At 35.9% G+C, this 27,803-nt stretch overlaps 2 protein-coding genes across 2 annotated transcripts; both read right to left on the bottom strand.

The window, feature by feature from the left end:
* Nucleotides 1-794: 794 nt before the first annotated feature.
* Nucleotides 795-8,040, bottom strand: LOC698909 (olfactory receptor 5H14). The gene has a single exon (XM_077994049.1). It carries the CDS (start codon nucleotides 8,017-8,019, stop codon nucleotides 7,087-7,089), a length of 933 nt encoding a protein of 310 aa, XP_077850175.1. The 5' UTR covers nucleotides 8,020-8,040; the 3' UTR covers nucleotides 795-7,086.
* A 16,334-nt stretch (nucleotides 8,041-24,374) lies between these two features.
* On the bottom strand, nucleotides 24,375-25,367 carry LOC698781 (olfactory receptor 5H1). The gene has a single exon (XM_015129336.2). The coding sequence runs from the start codon at nucleotides 25,314-25,316 to the stop codon at nucleotides 24,375-24,377; it is 942 nt and encodes a 313-aa protein (XP_014984822.3). The 5' UTR covers nucleotides 25,317-25,367.
* Nucleotides 25,368-27,803: the final 2,436 nt, after the last annotated feature.

Below are 27,803 nucleotides of genomic sequence, written 5' to 3' on the forward strand. Positions count from 1 at the left end.
AATAGAGGGAAGGACTCAGAAGCTTATGTTGAAACTGTGCATTAACTCTGGTGTTCATGAATACCACAGAGAGCTCCGAGAGTCTTTTCATTTTCTTTAAAAAGAATTCAAAGTTCACTTTCCTATGCAATTTGTGTATGACAAAGAGACTTTGAGTATAATTTTTGTCCATACATTTTGCACTGTTCATGAACATATCAGCATTTTCTGAAAGTTTACTCCATATTTAAATGTTGCTTTATCTTTGCTATTATAGTCATTAAAACTAAATTTCTCAAGAAATATTGCTGATTTGAGAACACTTTCTTCTCTGTCAGGTTTTTTTCTTTGATTATTTTTAGCAGAATCAACTAAGACAAAGACTGGATCCTAATACAAACATTGTAATAAATATAGGACAAGTAATTCTACTTGTAAAATTTTATAAGACAATCCCATGCAATCCCAAATTACAAAATTATGAAAAACTCTAAAATTCAATTTGTTTCAGGGTGCTTTTAAAAGCATAAATGCTAGTAAGGTTAGGGAAGTACATTTTCTGCATATTTTCTGAGATATATGCATAGATATACATATATTATAATTATTGCTAGTATTACCATGTGTATCTAAAATGTTCAATATGAAAAATGGGTACTTCTATGGATTTTATTATTTATATGTTTATGCACCTTATATATGAAATAATCAATGAAATTATTGAGAGAAGTGGTGAAAGTATAGAGGAGAAAATATTTAATTGACAGATCCTAAAAGTTTTCATTGGAGAATGTGATTATGCAGAATGAAACTACATCACAACCATCGGAAAAGTTTCTTACATAACATTCACAATGAATTGAAGATTTAAACCCAGCTTTAATAATTTTAACTTTCTAATTAGCCAGAACTTATAACATCATTACAGTCAGGTTAAAAAGATAATACATTATCATTTAAAATTTAAAAATTTATTATATAGGTATTTTGGTTATCAAGATTTTAGCCATAATAATGAGATATCAAGATTCTTCACTCTTTTTGTTCCCAGCAATCTTGGCATGCTGCAAACCAAATACAAAATTATTATATATTAAATAGCATTTTAAAATTTCTTTAAAAATAATAATGGATATGATAAAACAATTTTCCTCTTACTAATTTCATAAGAAATTACAGAGATCCTTTAAAGTATTAGGCTTTCTAAAGCAGAGAAAAATACATAATAGAACAGATCTGATAATAAGACAGGCAGCAATTCTATGCACACTGATGCATTTTGGAGGCTTCATTTCCAATCTCAGAAAAATATTGTTTATAAAAATTTGCTTTCAACACAAGTGTTGACCAATATTGTGTATCTGTTTTCACCAGGAGAGAAAGACGTAGAGAACTGAAATTCCCCTAAGAGCATCTTAGGATTCCCTGTAGGACAAAGTGAAAATCTTCAACTGGGTATTGTGGATTTAGATGTGTATGAGAAATACAGATTATCCTACAGGATACTGCAGAGTTTAGAACCATATACATTAAGTCACTGTACCCAGTTTGGGTTTTAACAATTGAAATTACACTTTATGCCGCTATTATCCACAACACCTAACACTTCAGACATTATATGCAAACTTCAGTTTCTACATAAAATAGGATTCTCTGAATGCTGTGATTAATATAGTCTCATCAGAGCTGGTGAAGACATGATTTTAATAAGGTCAAAGATCTAGGTTCCCTTCAGAAGCCAACCCCAAGTAAATTTGTAAAATTGTCCTCATTCAAACTGCAGCTCGAACTCCAGACATATATCTAACTTCCAGGCGAGCTGAAATCTGATGAGAAGTGTTAATAGGCAAATGTCTGGGGGAGGAATAAAGAAAAGCAAAGACAATCTTGCAATGCATTGCCACCTAGTTGGTGCTGTCACTACAGCTTCATACTGGCATTCTATCTTTCTGTCCAATTAGTTTATATATAATTTCCAGAAAGTCTAGGTGTAGATCACTGACTGACTTAACTCAAACTGCTCCCTCTCTCTATGGAAACACCCAATGAGATCTTTTTGCCTGACACCTGGATAAAGCCCATTAGCAAGACAGAGGAATTGCAATAGAGAGTTTAATCCATATACAGCTGGCTAAATGGGAGATTAGATTCAAGTTTTATTATTGCTCAAATCACCCTTTCCAAAAATTCAGAGGCTAGGGTTTTTTAAACACAGTTCGTTGGGCAGGGGTCTAAGGAATGAGGAAAGCTGACTGGTTGGGATGAGGATACAATCATAGGGGTTGAAGCTGTCTTCTTGTGAATCCTGTGTGGGGGTCTCAAAACTAGAGGAGTCTTTTTACCATTCTGGGTGGTGCCAGCTGACTTATCAGAATTCAGGATCTATAAAACACCTGGAACACCAATCTTAGATTTCACAATAGGAATATTATCTGTAGGAGCGATTAGGAAGGTTAGAAATCTGTGGTCTCTAGTTGCATGATCAGGAGCCATAACTTCTAATTTTGTGATAATCTGAGTTTTACAAAGGTGGTCGGATTCACAAGCAAGGAGGAAGTTTGCTTTGAGGAGAGACTCTTACCATATTTGTTCCAAAGTCAAACTATAAATTCCTCCCAGAGGTGGTTGAACCTACACTCAGGAATGCAGAAGGGCAGCTTGGAGATGAGACGCACTGCCTGATTTTCTTATTGCAGATTCACTGTCATAATATTCCTATGTGAGATTTTTCTGTCATCGTTTTTGCAAAGGTGGTTTCAACTACATTTCACTCTATCATACTCCACTTTATAACTCTGAGTCTACTAAGCCTTTTTCTCAGTTACATTTTCACCCATTAAATAAAGAAAACTAGATAAATGCCTTATAAAGTCACTTCCTCAGATCAACTAGGCCTGCCTTCTTTAACCACCTTTACACCTTGGTCAAAATCTGAGCTCAGAGCAATGGAGAAAAATATCTCTGTCCCAAGCAAAAGTGCCAGAAGTTTTCTGTGGAATTAGAATTCTTGCAGGATCATATAACCCAGGACTCCCTGATCTTTATCAATTTAATAACATGGTACTGTAAGCTGGTTAATCCTATAGCTGAAGCCAAACATGAAATACCTAAAATAGATAGCAAAGATCCAACAACTCAGTCTTCCAGAAAAGGAACGAAACGGGGTGGGAAAATAACAAATAATCCTCCAGCATCCATTCCCCAAGTATTCCTTCAAAAATTCACTCATCTGACATGTAATCTTATAAATAAAACAGGAGGAACTAATCTCTGACTATAAGGCAAGATTAGAAGTGTGATTTGTAGAACATTCTGGTCAATTCATGTTGAGTTCAGCATAGAAAATACTTGTCCTATTCATCAGTGGGATCCACCTTCAACTCATTAACCTAATTACAAAACAAAAGCTACGTTGAGAAGCTGATGATCTACCAAATTAATACCCCAAAATATATTTCAGTAGAAAATCATAGTGCATCCGCTATTAAATTCAAGTTCTGTCTGTTGTCTTTGAGTTTTATTATCTACCTATAAATTGTCTTTTTCATGAAGCCCTATGAGCTTGGTGTGGGCAACTTGATATAAAGTTCAGAGGACAATCTTCATACATGCAGCTGAGTGGGCTGCTAAAAAGCTCACCAAAATATCCAATAACATAATCAGAGACATTCAGACTGCAAAACAGAAAAATCAACAATTGCAACTGCCCTTTTATTCCATCATCAAAAGATGCTTTGAGCTTAAAATCTAAATATCTCCTCAACTAACTGCCCTTTGGGTTCAGATACTAAGTTTACAGATTGTTATAACCATTAACCTTTTTTTTTTTTTTTTTCCTGAGACAGAGTCTCGCTCTGTTGCCCAGGCTGGAGTGCAGTAGCACCATCTCGGCTCACTGCAACCTCAGCCTCCTGGATTCAAGTGATTCATCTGCCTCAGCCTCACAAGCAGCTGGGATCACAGGCACCTGCCACCACTCTCGGCTAATTTCTTGTATTTTTAGTACAGACAGGTTTCACCATGGTGGCGAGGCTGGTCTGGAACTCCTGACCTCAACTGATGCACCCACCTCGGCCTCTCAAAGTGCTGGGATTAGAGGCGTGAGCCACCATGCCTGGCCTATAACCATTAACTTTTTATTTGTCTTATTTCGTTCATGGGCGCTTTGGCTGTGGGGTAATTCCCAGTCCCTTGATGTTTTCCTCATGAGGGTCATCATTGTAATCTTCCTGGTATGCTGTATTTTCTCCAGTCTGAAATGCAAATTCACAGCCATCACAGTTATCAGATTTTCTCCATACGATTAAAATGTCATAAACAAAGTGTCCAATAAAAGAAACACTGCTTTAAGAGACTAGAAATTGTAACTTATGCTGAGACAAAGACAACCAGCTCTGGTGGTGAGAAAGTGCTCCGTGTGCCTGAGTGTTGGTCAATATCCCATAATTGAGAAGTGAAACAAAAGGGAGAAAATAGTTAAAATAATAAAATTGAAGTACATTAGGCTGAGGTGGCCCCAGCAAAATGGGCTTCTACCTAAGCACGCAGAAACCCAACTCATTGTAAATGGTAAAACAAAAGTTAGGTTTTTCTTTTTCTTTATACTTTAAGTTCTGGGGTACGTGTGCAGATCGTGCAGGTTGTTACATATCTATACACGTACCATGGTGGTTTGCTGCACCCATCAACCTGCCATGTAGGTTTTAAGCCCCACATGCATTAGGTGTTTGTCCTAACGCTCTCCCTCCCCTTCCCTCCACCCCTGACAGGCCCCAGTGTATGACGTTCACCTCCTTGTGTCCATGTGTTCCCATTTTTCAACTCCCACTTATAAGTGAGAACATGTGTTTAGTTTTCTGTTCCTGTGTTAGTTTGCTGAGAATAATGGTTTCCAGCTTCATCCACGTCCCTGATAAGGACATGAACTCATTGTTTTTTATGGCTGCATAGTATTCCATGGTGTATATGGGCCACATTTTCTTTATCCAGTCTATCATTGGTGGGCTGCTGGGTTGGTTTGAAGTGCTTGCTATTGTGAATACTGCTGCAATAAACATATGTCTTCATGTGTCTTTATAACAGAATGATAGCTAAGTCTTTGGGTATATACTTAATAATGGGATTGCTGGGTCAAATGGTATTTCTGGTTTCAGATCCTTGAGTAATAACCACACTGTCTTCTACAATGGCGAACTAATTACATGCCCACCAACAGTGTAAAAGCGTTCCCATTTCTCCACATCCTCTCCAGCATCTGTGGTTTCCTGACTTCTTAATGATCACCCTTCTAATGGTGTGAGGTGGTATCTCCTTGTGGTTTTGATTTGCATTTCTCTACTGACCAGTGATGATGAGCTGTTTTTCATATGTTTGTTGGTTGCATAAATGTCTTCTTTTGAGAAGTGTCTGTTCATATCCTTCACCCATGTTTTGATGGGGTGGTTTGTTTTTCCCTTGTAAATTTGTTTAAGTTTCTTGTAGATGCTGGATCTTAGCACTTTGTCAGATGGAGAGATTGCAAAAATTTTCTCCCTTTCTGTTGGTTGCCTGTTCACTCTGATGATAGGTTCTTAACAAAAGTTTACTTTAACCAATCAGAAATGATCAACTCACCTCTACATAGGAACTTTCTACTGGAATAATCCAAATAATGCTACTGCTCCACTTTAGCCACAAAAGTTTCTGTTTGCCTTACTTCCACATTAAATCAATAAAAGCCTTTCTCTCCTCTCATGTATACATAAGTGTATGTATACATATACATTGACACCTAAAATACACACACACACATATGTATACATATATATAAAATCAGGTAGCAATGATGATCCAACAAAATAAATTGTAGGAATTGAATAAAACAATGTGACAGCAAAATGGGGAAATAAATTAGTGTAAGAAGGGTGGAGGAAATAACTAGAGGTTTGCAAAACAACATGTGAGTAATTTTTAGGGTAAGGGCCTTGGTATCAGTGACAAAGTGAAATGAATTTCAGTGTTGAAAGACAAAGGGCAGAGTGGAATGGTAGATGGATGACTCACATACTTCAAGAGTATGAAGTGAAAAGAAAGTTAACAAGGACTTTTTGAAGCAGAAAAATCCAAACTCTTCCTCATTTTCATATTTTTCTTCACAATCACTGGACACTATGATGTCATGTCAACTTAAAATTCTTTGAACTTTGGTGATAAAGATTTAAAGTCCCTGGTTGTCAACAACACATTCCAATAATCATGTAACATCACTGACTTTTAAAACCTTAGTAGCTTCATTTATTTTTTCTAGGAAGATTAAGACCCTTTTCTTCCTACTATGTCATTTGTCTTTTCCTTTCTATGACTATTTCAAATTAAGTTCTGTTTATTCATTTAATTTTCTGATTTAGGGAAGCTTTTCAGAATGAAAATGAAATCACAGCTGCTAAGTCCCTTAGAAGCCATCTTAGAAAGTTAAAGGCTGCATGCTTCTTACTCATACAAGCACACAGCGTTAACAGCATCCTCTTGCCCTCTTGCATATTGGCAGTGCCTTCACTGTTAACCCCATCTCATTTCGTCCTCACTGCATTTCCATTTCTGTTACTTTATTTGATATGTAAGTTGGCTTCCTACAAGAAGTGAAATTCACTCTTTTACAGTAAGTGGACTGAAAGGCCTCTTGATGGCTAGTAGAATTCTTGAATCTACCTGTCTTCCCCTAGACACAAATCAACCTTCACTATGAAGATAAATGTGATAGACATCTCGGGTCATACAGTTGTGTTAGTATCAAAAACATCATACTTAAGTGCTTAACAGATGAACTAGACTATTTTGAATTTGATGTATTTATGAGACACATTGATTAACATGCCATACTGTACAATATTTTTATTTGCTTTATGCTATCATTATTCTATTATGGACAGTTGACTAAAATTTCTCAAATGCTTTTGAATAACAGTGGGATATTTTAATTAGTTAAATAGGTACTAATATCATAGGTCATTAAAGTGCTGGGAGAGTTATAATTGCAAAATCCTTTAATGGTGGCAAAACATAGGTACCTCTAATTTGCACAATTTTGTGACTATTTTAGTAAATAGAAAAGAGAAATGAGTAAGAGATCTAAACATCATTTCTTTTGACCATTTTTGTGAGTGAATCTATGACTTGCTTATTTCTCAGGCTGTAGATCATGGGGTTTAATGAAGGAACTATGACAGTGTAAAATAGAGACTCCATCATATCTTGGTCATCAGCCTGTGGGGAAGCAGAGCCCACATACATGACGGCGAGGGGGCCATAGTATAAAGATACAGATAAGAGATGAGCTCCACAGGTGGAGAAGGCTTTTCTTATACCTTTCACAGACCTCTTTTTCAAGATTGTATAGAGGACAAATGTATAAGATATAAGAACAGTCCCAATGGTGAAAACTTGTATTGAACCTGAGAAAATAAAAACCATGAGAAAATTAATAGAAGAATCAGTACAGGAAATTTTTAACAATGGGATAATGTCACAGTAAAAGTGATGTATTATGTTGGAATTACAGAAGGTTAATCTGTAAAAAAAACCTTCATGAATTACAGCATGAAGAAGGCCACCTAGAAATGACAAGACTAATAGCCGGATGCATAGTCTGTTGGTCATAATGACTGGATAAAGTAAAGGTTTGCATATGGCTACATAGCGATCATACGCCATTGTTGCCAAGATAAAACATTCTGTGGTTACACCAATTGCAAAGGAAAAAAATTGTATCTTGCATTCAGAGAGAGATATGATCTTACTCTTAGCTAAGAAGTTGATCAGCATCTTCGGAGTCACTGTGGATGATAACAAAGCATCCACAAAAGCCAAATTCCCGAGGAATAAGTACATTGGGATATGAAGGTGAGGGTCTTTCCAGATGACAGCAATCAGGCCAAGATTCCCCATGATGGTGATGAGATATGTTACTAAGAATGCCAGGAACAGGGGTATTTTCCACTTTGGTTGATATAAAAATCCTGTGAGAACAAACTCTGTCAGCAATGTTGCATTTGCCTCTTCCATGTCCTCACTGCATGTCCTCTAAAATAAAATGCAACAAATGAAAGGGAACATTTGCAATGGCATTACGAGCTGAAATTGGGGAAGAGGTGTTGCAATGAAGTGTGCAATTATCAATTTTTTGATCATTATTATAAATAAGAAATCCTATATTTAAGGTGTTAATGAAATGAAAAAATCATATATTATTGTTTGAAAATTGGGTAGTAATATGCATTCTCTGGATTCACTAAATTTATGTGCACACTCTTGAATGTGGTAGAACATTCCTGTGTCTGGTACATGAATGGAGGTCCTGGAGAAAAGGTTTTTGAAAGGTCTGAATGAAAATCAATGAAATAAATGCCATGTGAAGAATCTTACACTTTTTCATTATATAACTATGTACCAAATACTTTAAGATGGGAAATAGCATCCTAAAACAGTTTCTAGATTTTTTGATAGTGTAGAAAATATGCTGTGGGATGGGGAAATTGGACTAAGGGGTACTAATTAGAAACTTGTTACTAAGGTCCCAGCAATCCCAAATCAAATCACAAATGAAAATTATCTGGAAAGTGTTTTATGAAAAATATAGATTGTGAGATTTTAATGTAGAAATTGATTATTTCAGAAATGAGTTCTAGAAATCTGTCTTTAAAAATACCCTCAAGGTGATTCAAATGAGTGCTAGGTGTCTAGTCCATGTGTGATATTACATTGGAAGAAATGGTAAGACAAAGAAATAGATTCCAAAGAATTCGGAATGTAGATTCTCTAGTATTCTATGACATATTTGGTGGGAAACAAAAGGTAATAAAGGAGGTAAGAGTCACTTGGTGACTGGGTAGTTGGTCATTAAATATTGAGGATGGGAACTCAGATGTGCTAGCAAGTTCTTGGAGTGAGCATCCTGCAGCCAACTAGGTAAATCCAATCAGTAATATGAGCCTGTTAGAGCTTAACAGAAATAATTACTTGGAATTATTGTGGTAGTCAAAGGCACAGTTAAGAATGATGTATCCATTGGAGAGTAACAAATAAACAAAAAGAGTGGCAAGAAAATCAACTGGAGCAAGTTATGTTAAAGAGGTAACAAAGTGGACATATGTCCCGTAAATAGCCAAGATGTGATCTTTTTTTGCCATCCATGTCTTGGCAGCTGTCAGAGGATACCTACTGCTCTACAAGCCAAAAGAGCTAGAAACTCATTTTCCCATTCTTCTTCCTTGTAGAGTGAAGGGACACGATCTAGGATGGCAAATGAAACACACTGATCTTACATTTGGAATACGGAGAGAGAGAGAAAGATTTTGGATTCAAAAGTAGCCAAGGCAGAATTACCAAGACTCCTCTTAATGCAACTTTTATTTACATCAATAACATTTATAGTGTGAGCTGTGAAATTATTGTCCAATGTGGGTGTAAGGATACAGGAATTTATCTGTAGGTAACTCACATTAAAAGTTTTAATCAGAGAATGTGGCGAATTAAAACGAATGGATATTTATATCAGAATAATTCCAAGAAATAATTCTAAGAATCATTATGATCTGAACCTTTAAACCAAGTTTTAATTGTTTAATGACCTAGGTCATATAAAGTTATTATAACAAGATTAACAAGATAATACAGTATCATTAAAGGAACAATTCAGTCTTATAACTATGTACCCTATCCATAGTATAGTTGTAAAACTGAAATCTAAAGACAGTACAGTAATAGTTATTCAACTTCCTTCTGGCTATTTTAATAGCTTGTATACCTGATCTAAAATTTCAATCAATTAAACAGCATTTCAACATTTCTATAAAACATAATGAAAATTAAAAAAATTATTTCCTCCTTACCCATATTTTTGAAAGAAATTGTGGATATCCTTTAAACGTGTTACACTGTATAAAACAGAAAAAAAAAAAAAAAAAAAAAACCACAGTAGCACCGCGATGTTAATAGCACTGGTAGCATTTCACTGCATATTCATTCTTTTTGACACTTCATTTCTCAAGTTTAGAAAACTTTTGGTTATAAAAATTTGGTTTGAGCACATGACTGATCCAATTGTGCAGCTGGGTATTTTTTCCAGAAGATGAAGGAGTGAAAAACTGAAGTTCTCATAAGATTGCCAGAGGACTCCCTGTAGAACAGATTGAAGCGATTCTAGTGGGCATTGTGAATTCAGACACATATGAGAATCCAGGTTGGCCCAAAGGTCATTACAGACTCCCAGAACCATAAGCATCATTTCATTGTGGACACTTCTACTTTTAACAATTGAAATAACACTTTATGCCACTATTTACCACCACAGATGACACTTCTGCCATATTTGTTCAAACTTTAGTATATATGTGAAATTTACTCTTAGGGCTTTGATTAGTATGGTCTTATCTGATGTAATCAAAGCATAATTTTAATAAGACCAAAATTTTAGATTCAATTCAGGAGCCAAAACCAAACAGAGCTGTGTTCCCCATTCAAATTTCAGCTTACATTTTAGACATATACCAAGTTCCTCCATTTGTAGCTAAAATCTGATGGGAAATTTCACTAGGAAGAGGACAAGGGAGGAGCCAATATAAAACAAAGCCAGGGACTGCAGTGGAAGGTGCCCTAATTCTGTGCTTCTCAAATGATAATGCCTATGACTTCCCTAGAGATCCTGTCAAAATGCAGATTCTCTTTCAGTAGTTCTTGTGTGGGTCTCTCAGGAACCTTTATTTCTAACAAAGTGATAACTGTGGACATTTGCCATCCAACAGGCCTTCATCATGGGAGGACCTAGATTATCAAAGAGCCTTGATCATTGGAAAACAATAAATGGTAAATGTGGCTGGTTTGAAAAGAGAGAAGCAAGGAAGGCCAGGTGTGTTCAGGGTGGCCAGCATGGGGAGGCTTCCAAGCGAATTCAGAGGGTAGTCAGTGGTTTTGTCTTTACCACAATTTACAGAACAATTATAGAAGTATTATTGCGGGAGTTTGAAAATGATGGCAACATATTCAGTACTTTCTTTAGAACATTAACTCAGCAACATATTAGTGAGCATTCTTTCAGAAACAAAATCTAATAGACTTATTTGTAATATTTACATTTTTGTATTTAAATAGTGATTTGTAACATTCTTGACAGTAAATGTATTCATTAAAGAAAAGTTAGTTGGAAAGTAAAAGCCATATTTTTTGGTAGATTCCCTAATCGCTTATCCTTTTTTCATAGAATGTTTCTTGAAAAAGACAAAGAAATAAGACAAATAATACATAGAATACACAGAAGTCACTGAAAACTCTTCAGTAGAGAGATGTAAGCAGTTTAACGTGCTGACGTAAGTACTGACATGACACAAACTTAAATCAAGTGGCTTCATCCTTGTATAATATAATGTTGGGAATAATGAAAAGGATGAAGAGATAGATTCTAAGGTATTCAGAATTTACTGTCACTTGAACTTAGTCCCGTATTTGACGGAAATGTAGTGGTCACTGAAGGAAAAAAGTATCACTCTGTGAGTAGGCAGATAGTCATCCAAAATAGAGACTGAGAACTCAGATGCATTGAGGAGTTTGCAGTATGAGCACGCTTTGAACAGCCAGGTGCAGGTAAGCTGTTTAGATTTAGCAATACAGTTCTACAAGAGCAATATAAATATTATTTTGGAAGTCATTTAAGCAGCTGAGGATATAGTTATGAATGTCATATCTATTGGAGAGTACACTAAAAAAAAGAAGTATGACAAGAAAAAAATTGACAGTATAATGATCTAATTTCCTTTGGGTATATATCCAGAAATGGAATTACTGAGTCAAATTGGAGCTCTGTTTCAAGTTCTTTGAGAAATCTGCAGACTGCGTTCCACAGTGGCTGAAGTAATTTGTATTCCCACCAATAGTGTATGTGTTCCCTTTTCTTGGTAGCCTCTCCAGCATCTGTTGTTTTTTGACTTTTTAATAATAGTCATTCTGACAGGTGTGAGATGATATTTCATTTTAGTTTTGATTTGCATTTCCCTGGTGACTAGTGATGATGAGCATTTTCGTATATGTCTCATGATCACTTGTGTAGTCTTTTTAGAAGTGTCTGTTCATGCACTTTGCTCTTTGGTAAATGGGTTATTTGGTTTTTGTTTGTTGATTTGTTAAATACCTTATTTATTCTGGATAGTAGACCTTTATTGAAAGCATAGTTTGGGAATATTTTCTCCCATTCTGTAAATTGCTTACACACTCTATCGATAGTTTATTTTGCTGTGCAGAAGCTCCTTTGTTTAATTAAGGATGATTTGTCATTTTTTGTTTTTGTTGCAATTGCTTTTGAGGACATAACCAAAATTCTTTTCCAATGCTGATATTGAGAAAGACCCTAGGGTATCTCCTAGGATGTTTACAGAATAAGTTCTTACATTAAATGTTTAATCCAGCTCGGGCTAATTTTGGTATATGTGAAAGGTGTGGGACCAGAGATAAGACTCAAACCTAGGTCGTCTGGCTACAAATGCCATTCTTCTTCCACCACACAGCGCCTCATCTCAACTACATTCTGAATGAATTTGGATTTAATCACCTGGCTGTGCCAAGTTTGGTGGTAAACAGAACTGAGGAGCTGCCCCACCAGGGATAGCCCCCATCCAGTTTCCCCTTGATGCAGGTTGTGGGGGCATTCATTCTTCTAAATATGGCTAGCCAGTTTCATTCTTCGTTTGGCTAGTCACTTATCCCAGCACCATTTATTGAGTAGACTATGCTTGCCCCATTGCATTTTTTTTTGGTCAGATTTGTTGAAGATCAGATGATTGTAAGTTTGTGGCTTGATTTCTGAGTGTTCTATTCTTTTCCAGTGTTCTATGCATCTGTTTTTGTACCAGAATTATGCTACTTTGTTTATAAAGACACATATACTCTTATGTTCATTGCTGTGCTATTCACAATAGCAAAGACGTGGAATGAACCTAAGTGATCATCAGTGGTAGATTGGATAAATATAACGTGGTACATATAGATCACAGAATACTATGCAGCCATAAAAAGAACAGGATCATATCTTTTGCAGCAGCATAGGTGTGGTTGGAGGCTGTAATCTTAAATGAACCAATGAAGGAACAGAAAACCAAATACCACATGTTCTCACTTCTGAGTGGAAGCTAAACATTGAGAACACAGGACATAAACATGACTGTAATAGACTCTGTGGACTAATAGGTTGGGGAGGGAGGAGAGAAGGAATCAGTGATAAAACCACCTATTGGGTACTATGCCCGCTGCATGCATGCAATATACTCATGTAACGAAATAACAAAGCTGCCCGTGCATTCTTTATATCTAAAATAAAAGTTGAAATACAAAACTTTTTGAGAAACATACTAAAAGGTTATGAAGGCAATGGATGTCATTCGTTATATGGCCAACCCCTGGAATCCCTTTCTACCACATGGGTCTTGGTGGCAGACAAAGAATTTCACCTAGATTTGCCCAATCGAACCCACCCTACATAGAGTTGGATATAGAGAAATGGAGACAAATGTACATAGACAAAAAAAATTGTGCAAAGGCAGTTGAGGTAAAAACATAAGATTCCAGCATGTGTATCCTGTATGTACAACAATGTTGCTGAAAATATGAGCTGTGTTATTATCAGCAGAAACAGCCACACTCATGGAGTTACTGTTGGAAAAGGACTTTGGCTGCTGACTGGCTGCTTTACTTCCGTTTCTGCCATTATTTTCCTGTGGATTCCTCTACCTCCCCTGCCATTTCTATACTAGAGTCAATATCCATTCAGTAAAATTTTTCCATTGCTACCCAAAGCCCTGGATGTTCAAAAGAGAGACAAAGGAGATAACAGAAAATGGTACTAAACAGAGTGATCAAGGGAAGAAGCAGGAGGGAAGTAGAAAGCTGGCTGTTGTGGACATAAAGAGAGGAAAGATAAGTGTGACCAAGTGAAGCACAGGGAGAAATGACAAAATAAATGCTCTACAGGACAAGGAGTCCAGGGAAATCACTGTGTGTAGAAAGGAAGTCATTTTTAGTGGCTTTAGTCAGAGCATCAGTGTTGCGGGAAGTCAGGGACCCCGAACGGAGGGACCGGCTGAAGCTATGGCAGAAGAACATAAATTGTGAAGATTTCATGGACATTTATTAGTTCCCCAGATTGATACTTTTATAATTTCTTATGCCTGTCTTTACTGCAATCTCTGAACATAAATAGTGAAGATTTCATGGATACTTTTCACTTCCTCAATCAATACCCTTGTGATTTCCTATGCCTGTCTTTACTTTAATCTCTTAATCCTGTTATCTTCATAAGCTGAGGAGGATATATGTCGCCTCAGGACCCTGTGATGATTGCGTTAACTGCACAAATTGTTTGTAGAGCATGTGTGTTTGAACAATATGAAATCTGGGCATCTTGAAAAAAGAACAGGATAACAGTGATGTTCAGGGAATAAGGAGATAACCTTAAACTTTGACTGCCAGTGAGCTGGATGGAACAGAGCCATATTTCTCTTCTTTCAAAAGCAAATAGGAGAAATACTGCTGAATTCTTTTTCTCAGCAAGGAATATCCCTGAGAAAGAGAATGGCCCCTGAGGGTAGGCTTCTGAAATGGCCCCTTTAGGGGTGACTGTCTTTTACAGTCAAAGCCAAAGGGATGAAATAAACCCCAGTCTCCTGTAACACTCCCAGGCTTATTAAGATGAGGCTTATTCCCACCTAATAAATCCTGCTTATTCCCGCCTAATAAATTTTGGTCAGACTGGTTGTCTGCTCTCAAACCCTGTCTTCTGATAAGATGTTATCAGTGAAAATGCATGCCCAAAACTTCATTAACAATTTTAATTTTACCCCTTCCTGTGGTCCTGTGATCTGGCCCTGCCTCCATTTGCTATTTTTTTTACCTTGTGAAGCATGTGATCTCTGTGACCCACACCCTATCCATGCACTCCCTCCCCTTTTGAATATTGCTAATAAAAACTTGCTGGTTTTAGGGCTCAGGGAGCATCACGAAACCCTTCAACATGTGATGTCTCCCCCGGACACCCAGCTTTAAAATCTCTCTCTTTTGTACTCTTCCCCTTTATTTCTCAGACCAGCCGACGCTTAGGGAAATAGCAAACAACCCACGTTGAATATCAGGGGTGGGGTTTCCCCCAATACATCATCATGTAATAGAATAAAAGTCAGCAAATAAGGAGTGAAGGGGAAAGAAGTAGCACAGCAGTGAGGGGATAAGATAGAGTACTCTATGACACGTGGAGAACAATTTGTATTTGTCTGCTGCTCATAAACGAAAGTTTTTTACTCCATTAGAGTACTTAGGAAAAGTTCTCAAAAGTAAAGATAGATAAGTGAGAGGAAGTCATCAAGAGAAGAAAGGGATTGGAATGTGGAAATGGAAATTTGCATGGGTGAAATAAAACAAGGACGAAGAAAAATAGATACAGAATAATCACGTCATAGACGGTAAATGCAAGAAAGACATGTCAATAAAGAGGGAGACAGAAAGTATTGGAGATCCATTAAGCCAAAATAAAGGGAAAGGCTCCGAAGTCTGGGTTGAGTGCCTGCATTAACTTTGGTGTTCATTGATACTAGACAGAGCTTTGAGAGTCTTTTCATTTTCCTTTCTTTTTTTAATTCAAGTTAATTTTTCTAGGGAATTGGTGTTTGATAAAGAGACTTTGACTTGAAATTTACTTATAAATTGTATACTGTTCATGAATATATTGGCACTGGCTGAAAGTTTACTCCATATTTAACTGTTACTCTACCCTTTTAATTACAGTGATTAAAGCTAAATTTCTCTAAAAATCTTGCTGCTGCTGTTGACAGCACTTTATTTTCCATCAATTTTTTGTTTGAATGTTTGATTTTTAGCAGAATCAACTAAGCAAAAGAATGAATGCTGATGCACACAATATAAAGAACAAGTGACAATAATTCTACATGGATGAAGTGAAAATGTTCAGCTGGGCATTGTGGATTTAGATATGTGTGAGAAATACAGATTATACTACAGTGTACTGAGGACTTCGGAATCATAAACATTAAGTCACTGGAAGCCAGTTCTAGTTTTCACAATTGAAATTATACTTTATGCCACAATTTTCCACAACATGTGACACTAGTGACATTTTATGTGAACTTCAGTTTGTATATAAATTGGATGTTCTTCATCAAGAAGAATAGCTAATGGATGCTGGGCTTCATACCTAGGTGATGGGTTCATCTGTGTAGCAAACCACCACAGCACATGTTTACCTAGGTAACAAATCTGCATGTCTTGTACATCTACCCCAGAACTTAAAATAAAAATTGATTTTTAAAAATTGGATGCTCTTAATGTTTTGATTGGTGTAGTCTCATCTGAGCTAGTTATGATTTTAATAAGGCCAATGATCTAGATTCCCTTCATAAGCCACCCACGAGTAAAATTGTCCTCCTCATGCAGCTCAAACTCCAGATATTTATGTAACTTTCAGGTGAGCTGAAATCTGATGATAATAAAATAAAAATTTTATTTTTAGGCAATGGTCAGGGGGAAAGAAAAGAAAAAATGAAGACAGTCTTGCAATGTATTCAGTCATAGGTGGTGCTCTTACTATGCCTTCAAAATGTCATTCTGTCTTTATATCCAGTTAGAATGTGTGTGTGTGTGTGTGTGTGTGTGTGTGTGTGTGTGTGTGTGTGTGTGTGTATGTATTTTTTTTCCATAAAGTCTAGGTGTAAGTCAATGACTGACTTAACTCCAACTGCTCCTTCTCTCTGTTACCACCAAATGAGATCTTCTCGCCTGCTACCCAGATAGAGCCAATTATCAATACAGGGCAATTGCAATGAGAAAAAGTTTAATACACACAAACCTGGCTAAATGGGAAAACAGAGTTTAATTATAACTCAAGTCAAACTCTCCAAATATTCAGAAGCTAGAGTCTTTCCTTCCTTCCTTCCTTCCTTCCTTCCTTCCTTACATCTCTTTTTCTTTCTTTCTTTCTTTCTTTCTTTCTTTCTTTCTTTCTTTCTTTCTTTCTTTTTTATTCCTTTTTTTCCTTTCTTTCTCTCTCTTCCTTCTTCTTTTTCACTTTTTTTTGAGACAGGGTCTCACTTTATTGCCCAGGTTGGAGTGCACTGGCAGGATGGCTGCTCACTGCAACCTCTCCCTCCTGGGTTCAAGTGATTCTCATGCCTCAATGCACCCCCGGCCCCGCCCCCCCCAACCGCCAGCAAATAGCTAGGATTACAGGCATGCACCATCACGCCTGGCTAATTTTTGTATTTTTAGAAGAAACAGAGTTTTGTCACGTTGGCCAGGCTGGTCTCAAACTCCTGGCTTCAATTGATTTGTCTGCCTCGGTCTCTCAATGTGCTGGAATTAAAGGCACGAGCCATTGCACCCAGACAGAGTCTAAGGGTTTTTATAGATAGTTTTTCAGACAGAAGGCTAGGAAATGGGGAATGCTGATTTGTTGGTTTGGGGATAAATGCATATGAGTCAAAGCTGTCCTCTTGCAGTAAACCAGTTTCTGGAAAAGAGCTACAAGATCAGACAAGCGAGTTTACCAGTCTGGGTGGTGTGACGTGTTTCATCACAATGCAGGGTCTAAAAACCTTAGGTTTTACAATAATAATGTTATCTACAGAAATAATTAGGGAGGTTAGGAATCTTGTGGCCTCTGACTGCATGACTCTGGAGCCATAATATCTAATCTTGTGGCCTGGACCCCAAGCAAGGAGGAGGTTTGCTTTGACGAGGGGCTCTTACCATTTTGTTTCAAAGTCACACACTATAAACTAAATTTTTTCCAAATGTAGTTTTGCCTACATGTGGGAATGAGGAAAGTAAGCTTGGAGTTTAGAAGCACTGTCTAATTTTCCTATTTCAGAATCACTGTGAAAATATTCTTATGTAAGATTTTTCTCATTTTCATGTTATGAAATGCTTTCTCATTTTCATTTCATTATGTTCTCTATATTATCCTCTACCTCATAACTCTGAGTCTATTAAGTCTTTTGCTCAGTTATGTTTTCACCTGTAAGAGTAAAAGAAAAATAGTCAGTTGCCTTATAAAGTCAGCTCATCAGATGAACCAGGCCTACCTTCTTTACCCAGTTTTGCACCTTGGTCAAAATCTGAGCTCAGAGCAATAGCGAAAAATATCCAGTCCAAACATATGCCCCAGACATTTTCTGTGGAATTTCTAATTCTTCTTGGATCGTATGATTTAGGACTCCCTGATCTGTACCAATTTATTCACATGATCCTGGGACCTAGAGAAGCCTGTAGCTGAAGCTAAATGTTACATACCTAAGATAGACAGCAAAGATCCAATCCCTCAATCTTCCAGGGAAAGACCAAAAGTGCTGAAAAATAAATAATCTCTTAGAATTCATCCCCAAAGAATTTCTTCAAAAACTCACATGTCTGTCATGCAATCAAAAAAAAAAAAAAAAAAAAAAAAAAAAAAAAAAAAGGATAAGCCAGTCTCTGAATATAAGGCAAGAATAGAAGTAGAAGTACTATTTGTGAAACATTGTGGTCCATCTATGCTGAGTTCAGGCATAGAAAATCCGTGTCCTATTCACTGATAAGATAACCCTGAAATCTTTAATGTAGTTACAAAACAAAAGCTGGGATGATATGTGAATGATGGGGCCAAATAACTACCAAAATATTTTACCTACTGGCATAAAGACTATTTTGGCTGGGTTGTTTTGAGATTCCCTTTAGAAGAGAAATTTAAAGGAATCTCCATTTGTAAGAGATCCACATATCTGGTCCAGGAAGAGTAGTAGGACTAAACCTCTAAATAATGGAGAAAGCGAAGGCATTACCTTAATCTACATCACAAAACTTACCTTTCTTTAAGGTGGTTATCTTAGCTGTCTTCTTGTCTTAACTGGGTCTCTATCAGCATTCTTTTTGTTTATTTGTTTTGGAAAATGAAGTCTGGAATCTAAGCACTATGATTTTAATATGTAAATATTCTACATCTCTACTGTAAGAAATGAGACCTTTATAATTTTATATGCAAATTTCAAAGAGAAGTCACATCTGAAAAAAAAAGTGGCATTTGTAAATGGGGCTAATGAAAAATAGTAAAAATATTTTCCAAAAATATTAATAAAAAGCTTTGGTCATCTGGACAGGACATCTTCTTCCAACTATGAGAAACACAATTCATGTCTAGATAGTTTTATAAATTACTAAGTTTCTTTTTTTTTCTTTCTTTTTTTTTTTTTGAAATGCAGTTTTTTTCTGCCAGCCAGGCTGGTGTGCAGTGGCGTGATCTCGGCTCACTGCAACCTCTGCCAACTGTGTTCGAGCGATTCTCCTGCCTGTTTCCCAAGCAGCTGGGACTATAGGGGTGCACCACCACGCCTGGCTAATTTTTCTATTTTAGTAGAGACAGGTTTTTGCTATGTTGGCCAGACTGATCTCAAACTCCTGACTTCAGGTGATCCACCTGCCTTGGCCTCCCAAAGTTCTGGGATTACAGGCAAGAGCCACTGTGCCCAGCCTTAAGTTTGTTATTGTTGTACCTGATGTGGCTACAATTTTAGAATGAACACTGTAATATTTGCTTCTTTCTGTATGTCTATTGTGTCTACATATGTTTGTATGTGTGACATTTTGCTACCTTTGGATGGTATTGCAAAATTAATTAGTAATAGAGCTCTATTCATTTGGCCTATAGAAGAATATGTGCTTATATGAATTAAGGATTCCTTAAACTCAGAAAGATAGAAATTCACCAATATATTTTTCAGGTTCACATGATCTGTGATAATCTCTGTTAAATCAAAGCTACTTTATGTTTGTTGGTTTTACTAGAATAGACATCGCTTTAGAGTTTTCAGAATTAAATATAATACAAACACACAACTTTCATATTAGCTGAGTTTCCTAGTCAAATAAGTTTTTATTATCTCTACCTGATGTTTAAAGTCATAAAACTAAGAGTTCAACATAGAAACCTATGTGAAAATATAATAGCATTTACTTCATATATATCAGGCACAGCAATAAAGCAAACAAAAAAAAACCCCTAATATTTGACTTTTAGATTTTTGTTTTTATGATGACTTACTGACATAAATGTATTGTAAATATAGTTAACAAAAGAGTAATTTGAGAGGATGCCTGGTTATGTCTTATGTCTTATGAAATTTTCATGAGTAAACCAAACAATTCAGAATAAGTGAACTAAATAGATGTAAGTACAATATATGTTTATAAATGAACTTTTAAACCATAATTATGTTTAATGATAAGTCTGCTTAAAAATATCTTTCCACTTCTCTGTGGTAAATGATATTCTTAGAAAGTCACACCATTGAATTAATATTATCAATACTCATTGAATATCTGGATAATTTCCAAATAAATTTTTTAAAAAATACTAATTGCTGAATATATGCTTATCTATTTTGGACTTCTTATTATAGAAGAAATAAAAAATGTGGGTTCATTACCAACCATGTCCTGTGCCACATTGAAAAATTATACAACAGGAAACACATGCTTCTAGAAATTATGAAATTGTGTATTCGTAGATTTGCCAATCTGTAAAATACTGGTGTGATGCATATTTGTCAATTGCTTCTATTCCAGAAAAGAAAGTTACTAAGAGTTTAGAATTCGAGTTAATGTGTAGTCATTAATACTACTGAATAATGTAAAGGAAACATCCCTGTATGCAAAGTATCTATCTAATCTCAACAGATTTACAGGAAAGGCTCTGAAAAGTAAAGATTTCTGATAACGTTAGAAACACAACACGAGACCAGAATTAAAGAAACTTTGCAAACAATTTGGCTAAGTATACCTTTTGTAAACAGAATTAATACATTTATCTTCTTCTCCGTAGCTGATATCTCCAGAATTCAGAAACCATCATTGAGTATTGTTATTTTGATTGCAATATAGGTATTTGCAAAATTTTAATCAGAATCTGTTCTCATAATATAACATAATTATGGTAATATTACTACTACTGTCACTGGAATGTCATATTGGAGAATGTGCAAAAATTAGATACGACTGGAGAGATTTAAGAAACTAAGAATTGACTTTATGGAGCCAATTATGCCCTGCTTTATTCCATTTAGCATTGTAATAAATTCTTGAGGCTGGGTAATTTATAAATGAAAGGTATTTGTTTGGAGAACAATTCTGCAGGCTATACAGAAAGCATGGATTAAATGCCCACTTCTGATGAAGGCTTCAGCCTACTTCATTCATGACCACAGGTGAAGTGGAGCTGGCATGTGTAGTGATCACGTGGTGACAGAGGAAAGGAGAGAGAGTGCAGTGCTGGGCTCTTATCAACCAGCCCTCATGGGAACTAATACAGTAAGAACGTACTTATTACTACGAGGATGGCTCCAAGGCATTCATGACAGATCGACACCCATGATCTAAACACCTCCCATCTTCAACCTCCAATATTTGTAATCAAATTTCAACATGAAATTTGCAGGTGTTTATCAAACAAAACTAGAGCCATCTCCTTCAGAAAATCTGGCCTGATAGCTGCTCACAAGCTTTCTAACAATACTGGTAAAGAGTAAGAAAGACCTTACTAACTGGAAGGCCCAGGAAACTGAAATATATTTTTAGAACCTTTTTGAGTACAGGGGAGTTTACCTAAATCTGTCAGAATTGCAGGAGAAACTAATGGTAAGTTGTTGGTATGACTTTATAGCTTGAACAGCCTTTAAAGTCTAATCTGAGATTATTTAGTAAAGGCCGTAGCAAGGCCTTCTTAAAAAGAGACTATCAATTCCTATTCCTACTTGCACTTATGTAAATACTCAGTTGAAGCTTAATGAGGATAGACTTATTTGGTAAACAAATTAGTCTTACTATAATTATATATGAAAGAAATGGGGGTGATTATAGAGGGAAAATTATGTTTCAGTAGAAAAATATAGTGCACCCATAATTAAATTCCAGTTCTGTCCATTGTCTTTGATGTTTTATTATCTACTTAGAAATTGTCCTATTCCTGAAGGGCTACAAGCGAGGGCTGGACAACTTGATATAAATGTCAGAGGATAATCTTCATGCATGATGCTTACTGGGCCACTCAGGAGCTTCACAAAACATTCACTGACATGACAAGAGACATTCAAACTGCAAAACAGAAAAATTATCAGACTGCAACTGCCATTTTATTTCATCATCTAAAGATGGTTTGAGCTTAAATCTAAAAATCTTCTCAACTAACTGCCCTCCGGGCTCACATGCTAAGCTTATCAGTGGTTTTAACCATTAACTTTTGTTTTCCTTCGTTTTATTTCAGTTGGTTTTGTTCAAGCATACTTTGGCTGTGGAGTATACCCCAGTCCCTTGGCATTATGTTTGTGATAGTCATTGTCATATTCCTGGTGTGCTGTATTCGCTCAAGAGTTTTAAATACATGTTTGTAGCCACCACACTGTGCCAGATTTTCTCTCTATGATTAGAATAATAAAAACAAAATGTCCAATAAAAGAAACGTTTTCATAAGGGACCAAACCTTGCAAATTATGAACTCTATGCTGAGACAAAGACAAACCAGCTGTGCTGGTCACAGAAAGTGGCAAGTGTACCTGAGTTTTGGTCAATGTCCCATAATGGAGAGGCTGGCCAGAAGGGAGAAAATAGTGAAAATAATTAAATTAAATTTTATTAGGCTGACATGGGTGCAGCAAAGTGGGTTTTGTACCTAAGCAAACAGAAATTCAACTCATTGTAAATGGTAAAACAAAAGTTAACTGTAACTAACCAAAACTCCCTAGCTAATTTCTAACTAGGTATTTGCCACTGGAATGATCAAAATAACACTACTGCTCCACTTTAGCCAATACAACCTTTACTTTTGCCGTACTTCCACGTTTGCCCTTTAAAAGCCTTTATCTCCTCTCTTGTCCCTTCAGGAAAGCCCCATACCACATGCAAACTGGTGTTGCAAAATAAATCAAGTCTCCTTAAATAAACTCTAAATTCTAATGCTGCTGCATTTGTATTTTAACTATACATGTAAGGTTTATTAACCATACATATGCATTAACTATATATGCAAAAATAATCATATGCGTATGTATGCATACTGATATAGATAACTAAAACATACATATAATCTGATAGCAATGACAATCTAACAAAAGGAATTGAAGAGGGATATAATTAGTTAGAGTTCCGTTTGCAAAAAGCAATCTGACAGCAATGTTGGGGAAGTGAGTGACTGTTAGAAGGATGGAGGAAATAAGTAACTAGAGGTTTGCAAAACAACATGTGAGTAGTTTTTAGGCTATGGACCTCAGTGGTATCAGTGACAATGGGAAAGAAATTTCAGTGTTGAAAATGAAGGGCAGGGTGGACTGGTAGAAAGATGATTAACATACTTGAAGTACATGAAGTGTTAAGAAGGTTAATAATCAAGGAATTTCTGAGGCAGAAAATAACCAAACTCTTACCTTGTTTTTATGTTTTTACTTCCTCCTTCTGGGCTCCATGATGTCATATCATGTTAACATTATTTGAAGTTCCATGGTAGGCATTTAAAGCCCTTGATTGATACAACACATTCCAACAACCTTGCAATATTATTGATTTTTACCAACCCTGGTGGGTTCATTTATTCCTAAAAATATTAAGACCATTTTCTTGCTATCACAATACTTACTTCTTCTCTATGACTACTCTAAAGGTAGTTATTCTATTTAATCTTTTAATTTCCTGAATTAGGGAAGCCTTCCAGATTGTCTAAAATCATATAAACATAGCTGGGAAGGGCCTTAGAAGCCATCCTAGGAAGTTAGAGGCAGCTTGCCTCTTCCTACTCATGCAAGCACATGGAGTTTAGAACATACTCTTACACTTTGGCAGTGCCTTCACTGTTATCTCCTTCTATTTTTATTTTTCTCATTGCATTTCCATTTCTGTTTATTTTGTTACTTGCTGTGAGTTGACTCCCTACCAGAATAGAAGTCACCCTTTCCTAATATAGTGAAATGGAAAACCTCTGATGGTAAGCAGAATCACTGGGATTTACCTCTGTTCACTCAAAAATGAATCTGCCTCCACTATGAGTTAAATGTGATGGGCATCTCAGGTAATACAGTGGTATTAGTATTGAAACCACCATACTCAAGTACTTATATGATGAACTAGGCTATTTTATTTGCTTCCTGTGATCATTATTCTATTATATGAACATGATAAAAAAATTCTAGAATGGTTTTGAATAACATATAGACATATTGTGATTAGTTTATTAGGTACTAAAACATTAGCTCGTTAAAGTGCTAGAACAGTTATACTTGCAAAAATGTTTGAACAACATAGGTACCTCTAACTTGCACAATTTTGTGACTATTTTCATAATTAGAGAAAGGATATTAGTATGAAACGTTAACATTTCTTTGTAACATTTTTGCAAACGAATCTGTGACTTGCTTATTTCTCAGACTGTAGATGATAGGATTTAACAAAGGAATGATGACCGTGTAGAACAGAGGCTCCACCATACCTTGATCATCTGCTTGTGGAGATGCAGGGCCCACATACATGAAGAGAAGGGGGCCATAGTATAAAGAGACAGAGGAGAGATGGGCTCCACAGGTGGAAAAGGCTTTCCTTACACCTTTATCAGATTTGCTTTTTAAAACGGTGAAGAGAACAAATGTATAAGATACAAGAATAGTCACAATGCTGAATACCTGAATTGAACCTGAAAAAATAAAAACCATTAGAAAATTAATAGAAGAATCAGTACAGGAAATCTTAAACAATGGGATAATGTCACAGTAAATGTGATGTACTATGTTGGAGTTACAGAAGGTTAATCTGAATAAAAATCCTTCATGGATTAAAGCATGAAGAAGGCCACCTACATATGACAAGATTAATAGCCGGATGCACAGTCCATTGGTCATAATCACTGGATAAAGTAAAGGTTTGCATATGGCTACATAGCGATCATATGCCATTGTTGCCAAGAGAAAACATTCTGTGGTTATACTGATTGCAATAGAAAAAAATTGTATCTTGCATTCAGAGAGTGATATCATCTTGCTCTTAGCTAAGATGTTGATCAGCATCTTTGGGGTCACTGTGGATGATATCCAAGCATCCACGAAAGCTAAATTCCCGAGGAGTAAGTACATTGGGATATGAAGGTGCGGGACTTTCCAGATGACAGCAATCAGACCAAGATTCCCCATGATGGTGATGAGATATATGACCAAGAATGCCAGGAACAGGGGTATTTTCCACTTTGGTTGATATAAAAATCCTATGAGAACAAACTCTGTCAGCAACGTTGCATTTTTCTCTTCCATGTCTTCACTTCATGTCCTCTAAAATAAAATGCAACAAATGAAAGAGAACATTTGCAATGGCATTATGGGTTGAAGTGGAGGAAGAGATGTTGAAATAAACCATAAAATGATCAAACCCTCTCAGTTCTTTTAATCAGTCCTATAACTGATGAAACTGTATTTGTTGCAATGAAATACATGGGAAAAAATGATATATTTTGGTTTGAAACTGTGCAGTAATTAACAGATCAAGGTAAGAGGAGAGGCATTCTCTGTATGCACTACACTTATATGGACACTCTTGAGTGAAGTAGAAAGATTGTGGGTCTGGCATATGATCCAATGTCAACAGGAAAGATTTTTGAAGGGTCTGAATTAAAAATAAATGAAATAAATGCCATGTGAAGAATCTTAACCTTTATTCTTCATACAATAAGCATGTGCCAAAATTTTTAAGATGGGACATTACATCCTAATATATGTTTTAAATTTAGTTTTTGATAGTGTAGAAAGTATGCTGCAAGAAGAGACAACTGGACTAAGGGATACAAATTAGAAAGTTGTAAGTTCCAGGCAATCCCTAATCAGATTACCCATAAATATTATCTGAGATAGTTTTTTTGAAAAATATAGGTTGTGAGCTTTTAATGTAGAAATTATTTCAGGAATGAGGTCTTGTGGTCTTTATTTGAAAATACCCTCCAGGTGATTTGAATGCATGTTAAGTGTCTAGTCTTTATGTGATACGACATTGAAAGAGATGGTAAGACAAAGAGATATATTCTAAAGAATTCAGAATGTTGAGTCTGTAGTATTCTGTGACATATTTTGTGGAAAATAAGTGATCAGTGAAGGAGAGAGGAGTTACCTGGTGACTGGGAAGATGGACATTAAACATTGAGAACTCAGGTGTGCTGACAAGTTTTTGGAGTGAACATCATCTGAACAACTAGGTGTGTTCCAATCAGTAATATGAGCCTATTTTAGCTCAATAGAAATGATTACTTGGATTCATCGTGGTAGTCAAAGGCATAATTAAAAATCATGTGTCCATAGGAGCTTAAAAAGGAAACAAAAAGGATGGCAAGAAAATCAAGTCAAGCAAGTTATATTAAAGAGGTAACAAAGTAGACATAAGTCCTGTAAATGGCCAAGATGTGGACCTTACTTTTTGCCATCCAAGACATAGAGGCTGTCAGAGGTTATCTACTGCTCTAGAAGTCAAAAGAAATAGAAACTCATTTTCCCATTCCTCTTACATCTAGAGCGAAGGGAAATGATCTAGGATGGCCAATTAAATACATTGATCCTACATTTGGAATATGGAGAGAGAGAGAAGTACAGGGACAAAAGATATTGGTTTCAAAAGTAGCCAAAGCAGAAATACCAGGACTCTACTTAATGCAACCTTTATACACATCAATAACATTTATAGTGTGAGATGTCAAATTATTGTCAAACATGAGTGTGAGAATACAGGAGTTAATATGTAAGTGACTCACCTTAAAAAGTTTTAATTGGAGAATTATGGTTAATTAAAAGGAATGAGTATTTATATCGGAATAATTCCAAGAAATAATTCTAAGAATCATTATAATCTGAACCTTTAAACCTAATTTTAATTGCTTAATGCCATAGTTCATATTAATTCATTATAATAAGATCAAGAAAATAGTAAAATATTAAAGGAACAATTCAGTCTTACAACTCTTTATCAATATTATACTCATAAACTGAAATATAAAAATAGTCCAGTTAGAGTCATCCAGTTTAGTAATTGTTATTATGGCAGCTTGTTACCCAATCTAAAATTTTAATGAATTAAATGGCATTATCAACATTTCTATAAATGATAATGAAAATTAGAGGAATTATTTCTTCCTTACCCTTGTTTTGAAGGAAATTGTGGATATTCTTTAAACGTGTTGTGCTTTCTAAAAAGAAATACATACAGTAGCACAGCAGTGTCAATAACACAGGCAGCAATTCATTGCATACTCATTCTTTTTGAAGGTTTATTTTTCCAAGCATAGAAAAATTTTAATTATTAAATTTGGTTTGAGCACATAAGTGGTCCGGTTGTGCAACTGGGGACTTTTGCCCGAGGAAGGAGAGGAAAACTGAAATTCTCATAAGAGTGTCAGAGGACTCCCTGTAGGACAAATTGAAGCTGTTCTAATGGGCATTGTGCATTTGCACATGTATAAGTCTAGGTTGTCCCCAAGGGCATTACAAACTTCTGGAATTACAAACATTATTTCATTGTAGACACTTCTAGTTTTAACAATTGAAATAACACTTCATGTTACTATTTACCACCATGGATGACACTTCTTGCATATTTGTTCAAACTTTATATGTGAAATTTACTGTTAGTGCTTTAATTAGTATAGTCTTATTTGAGTAAATCAAAACATAATTTTAATAAGGCCAAAGTTATAGATCCTCTTTGGGAGCTACTTCAAATACAATTGTCCTTCCCATGCAAATTTATTTAGACATACATGT

Source organism: Macaca mulatta, chromosome 2 (genome assembly GCF_049350105.2).
Source record: "Macaca mulatta isolate MMU2019108-1 chromosome 2, T2T-MMU8v2.0, whole genome shotgun sequence".
Lineage (NCBI taxonomy): Eukaryota > Metazoa > Chordata > Mammalia > Primates > Cercopithecidae > Macaca > Macaca mulatta.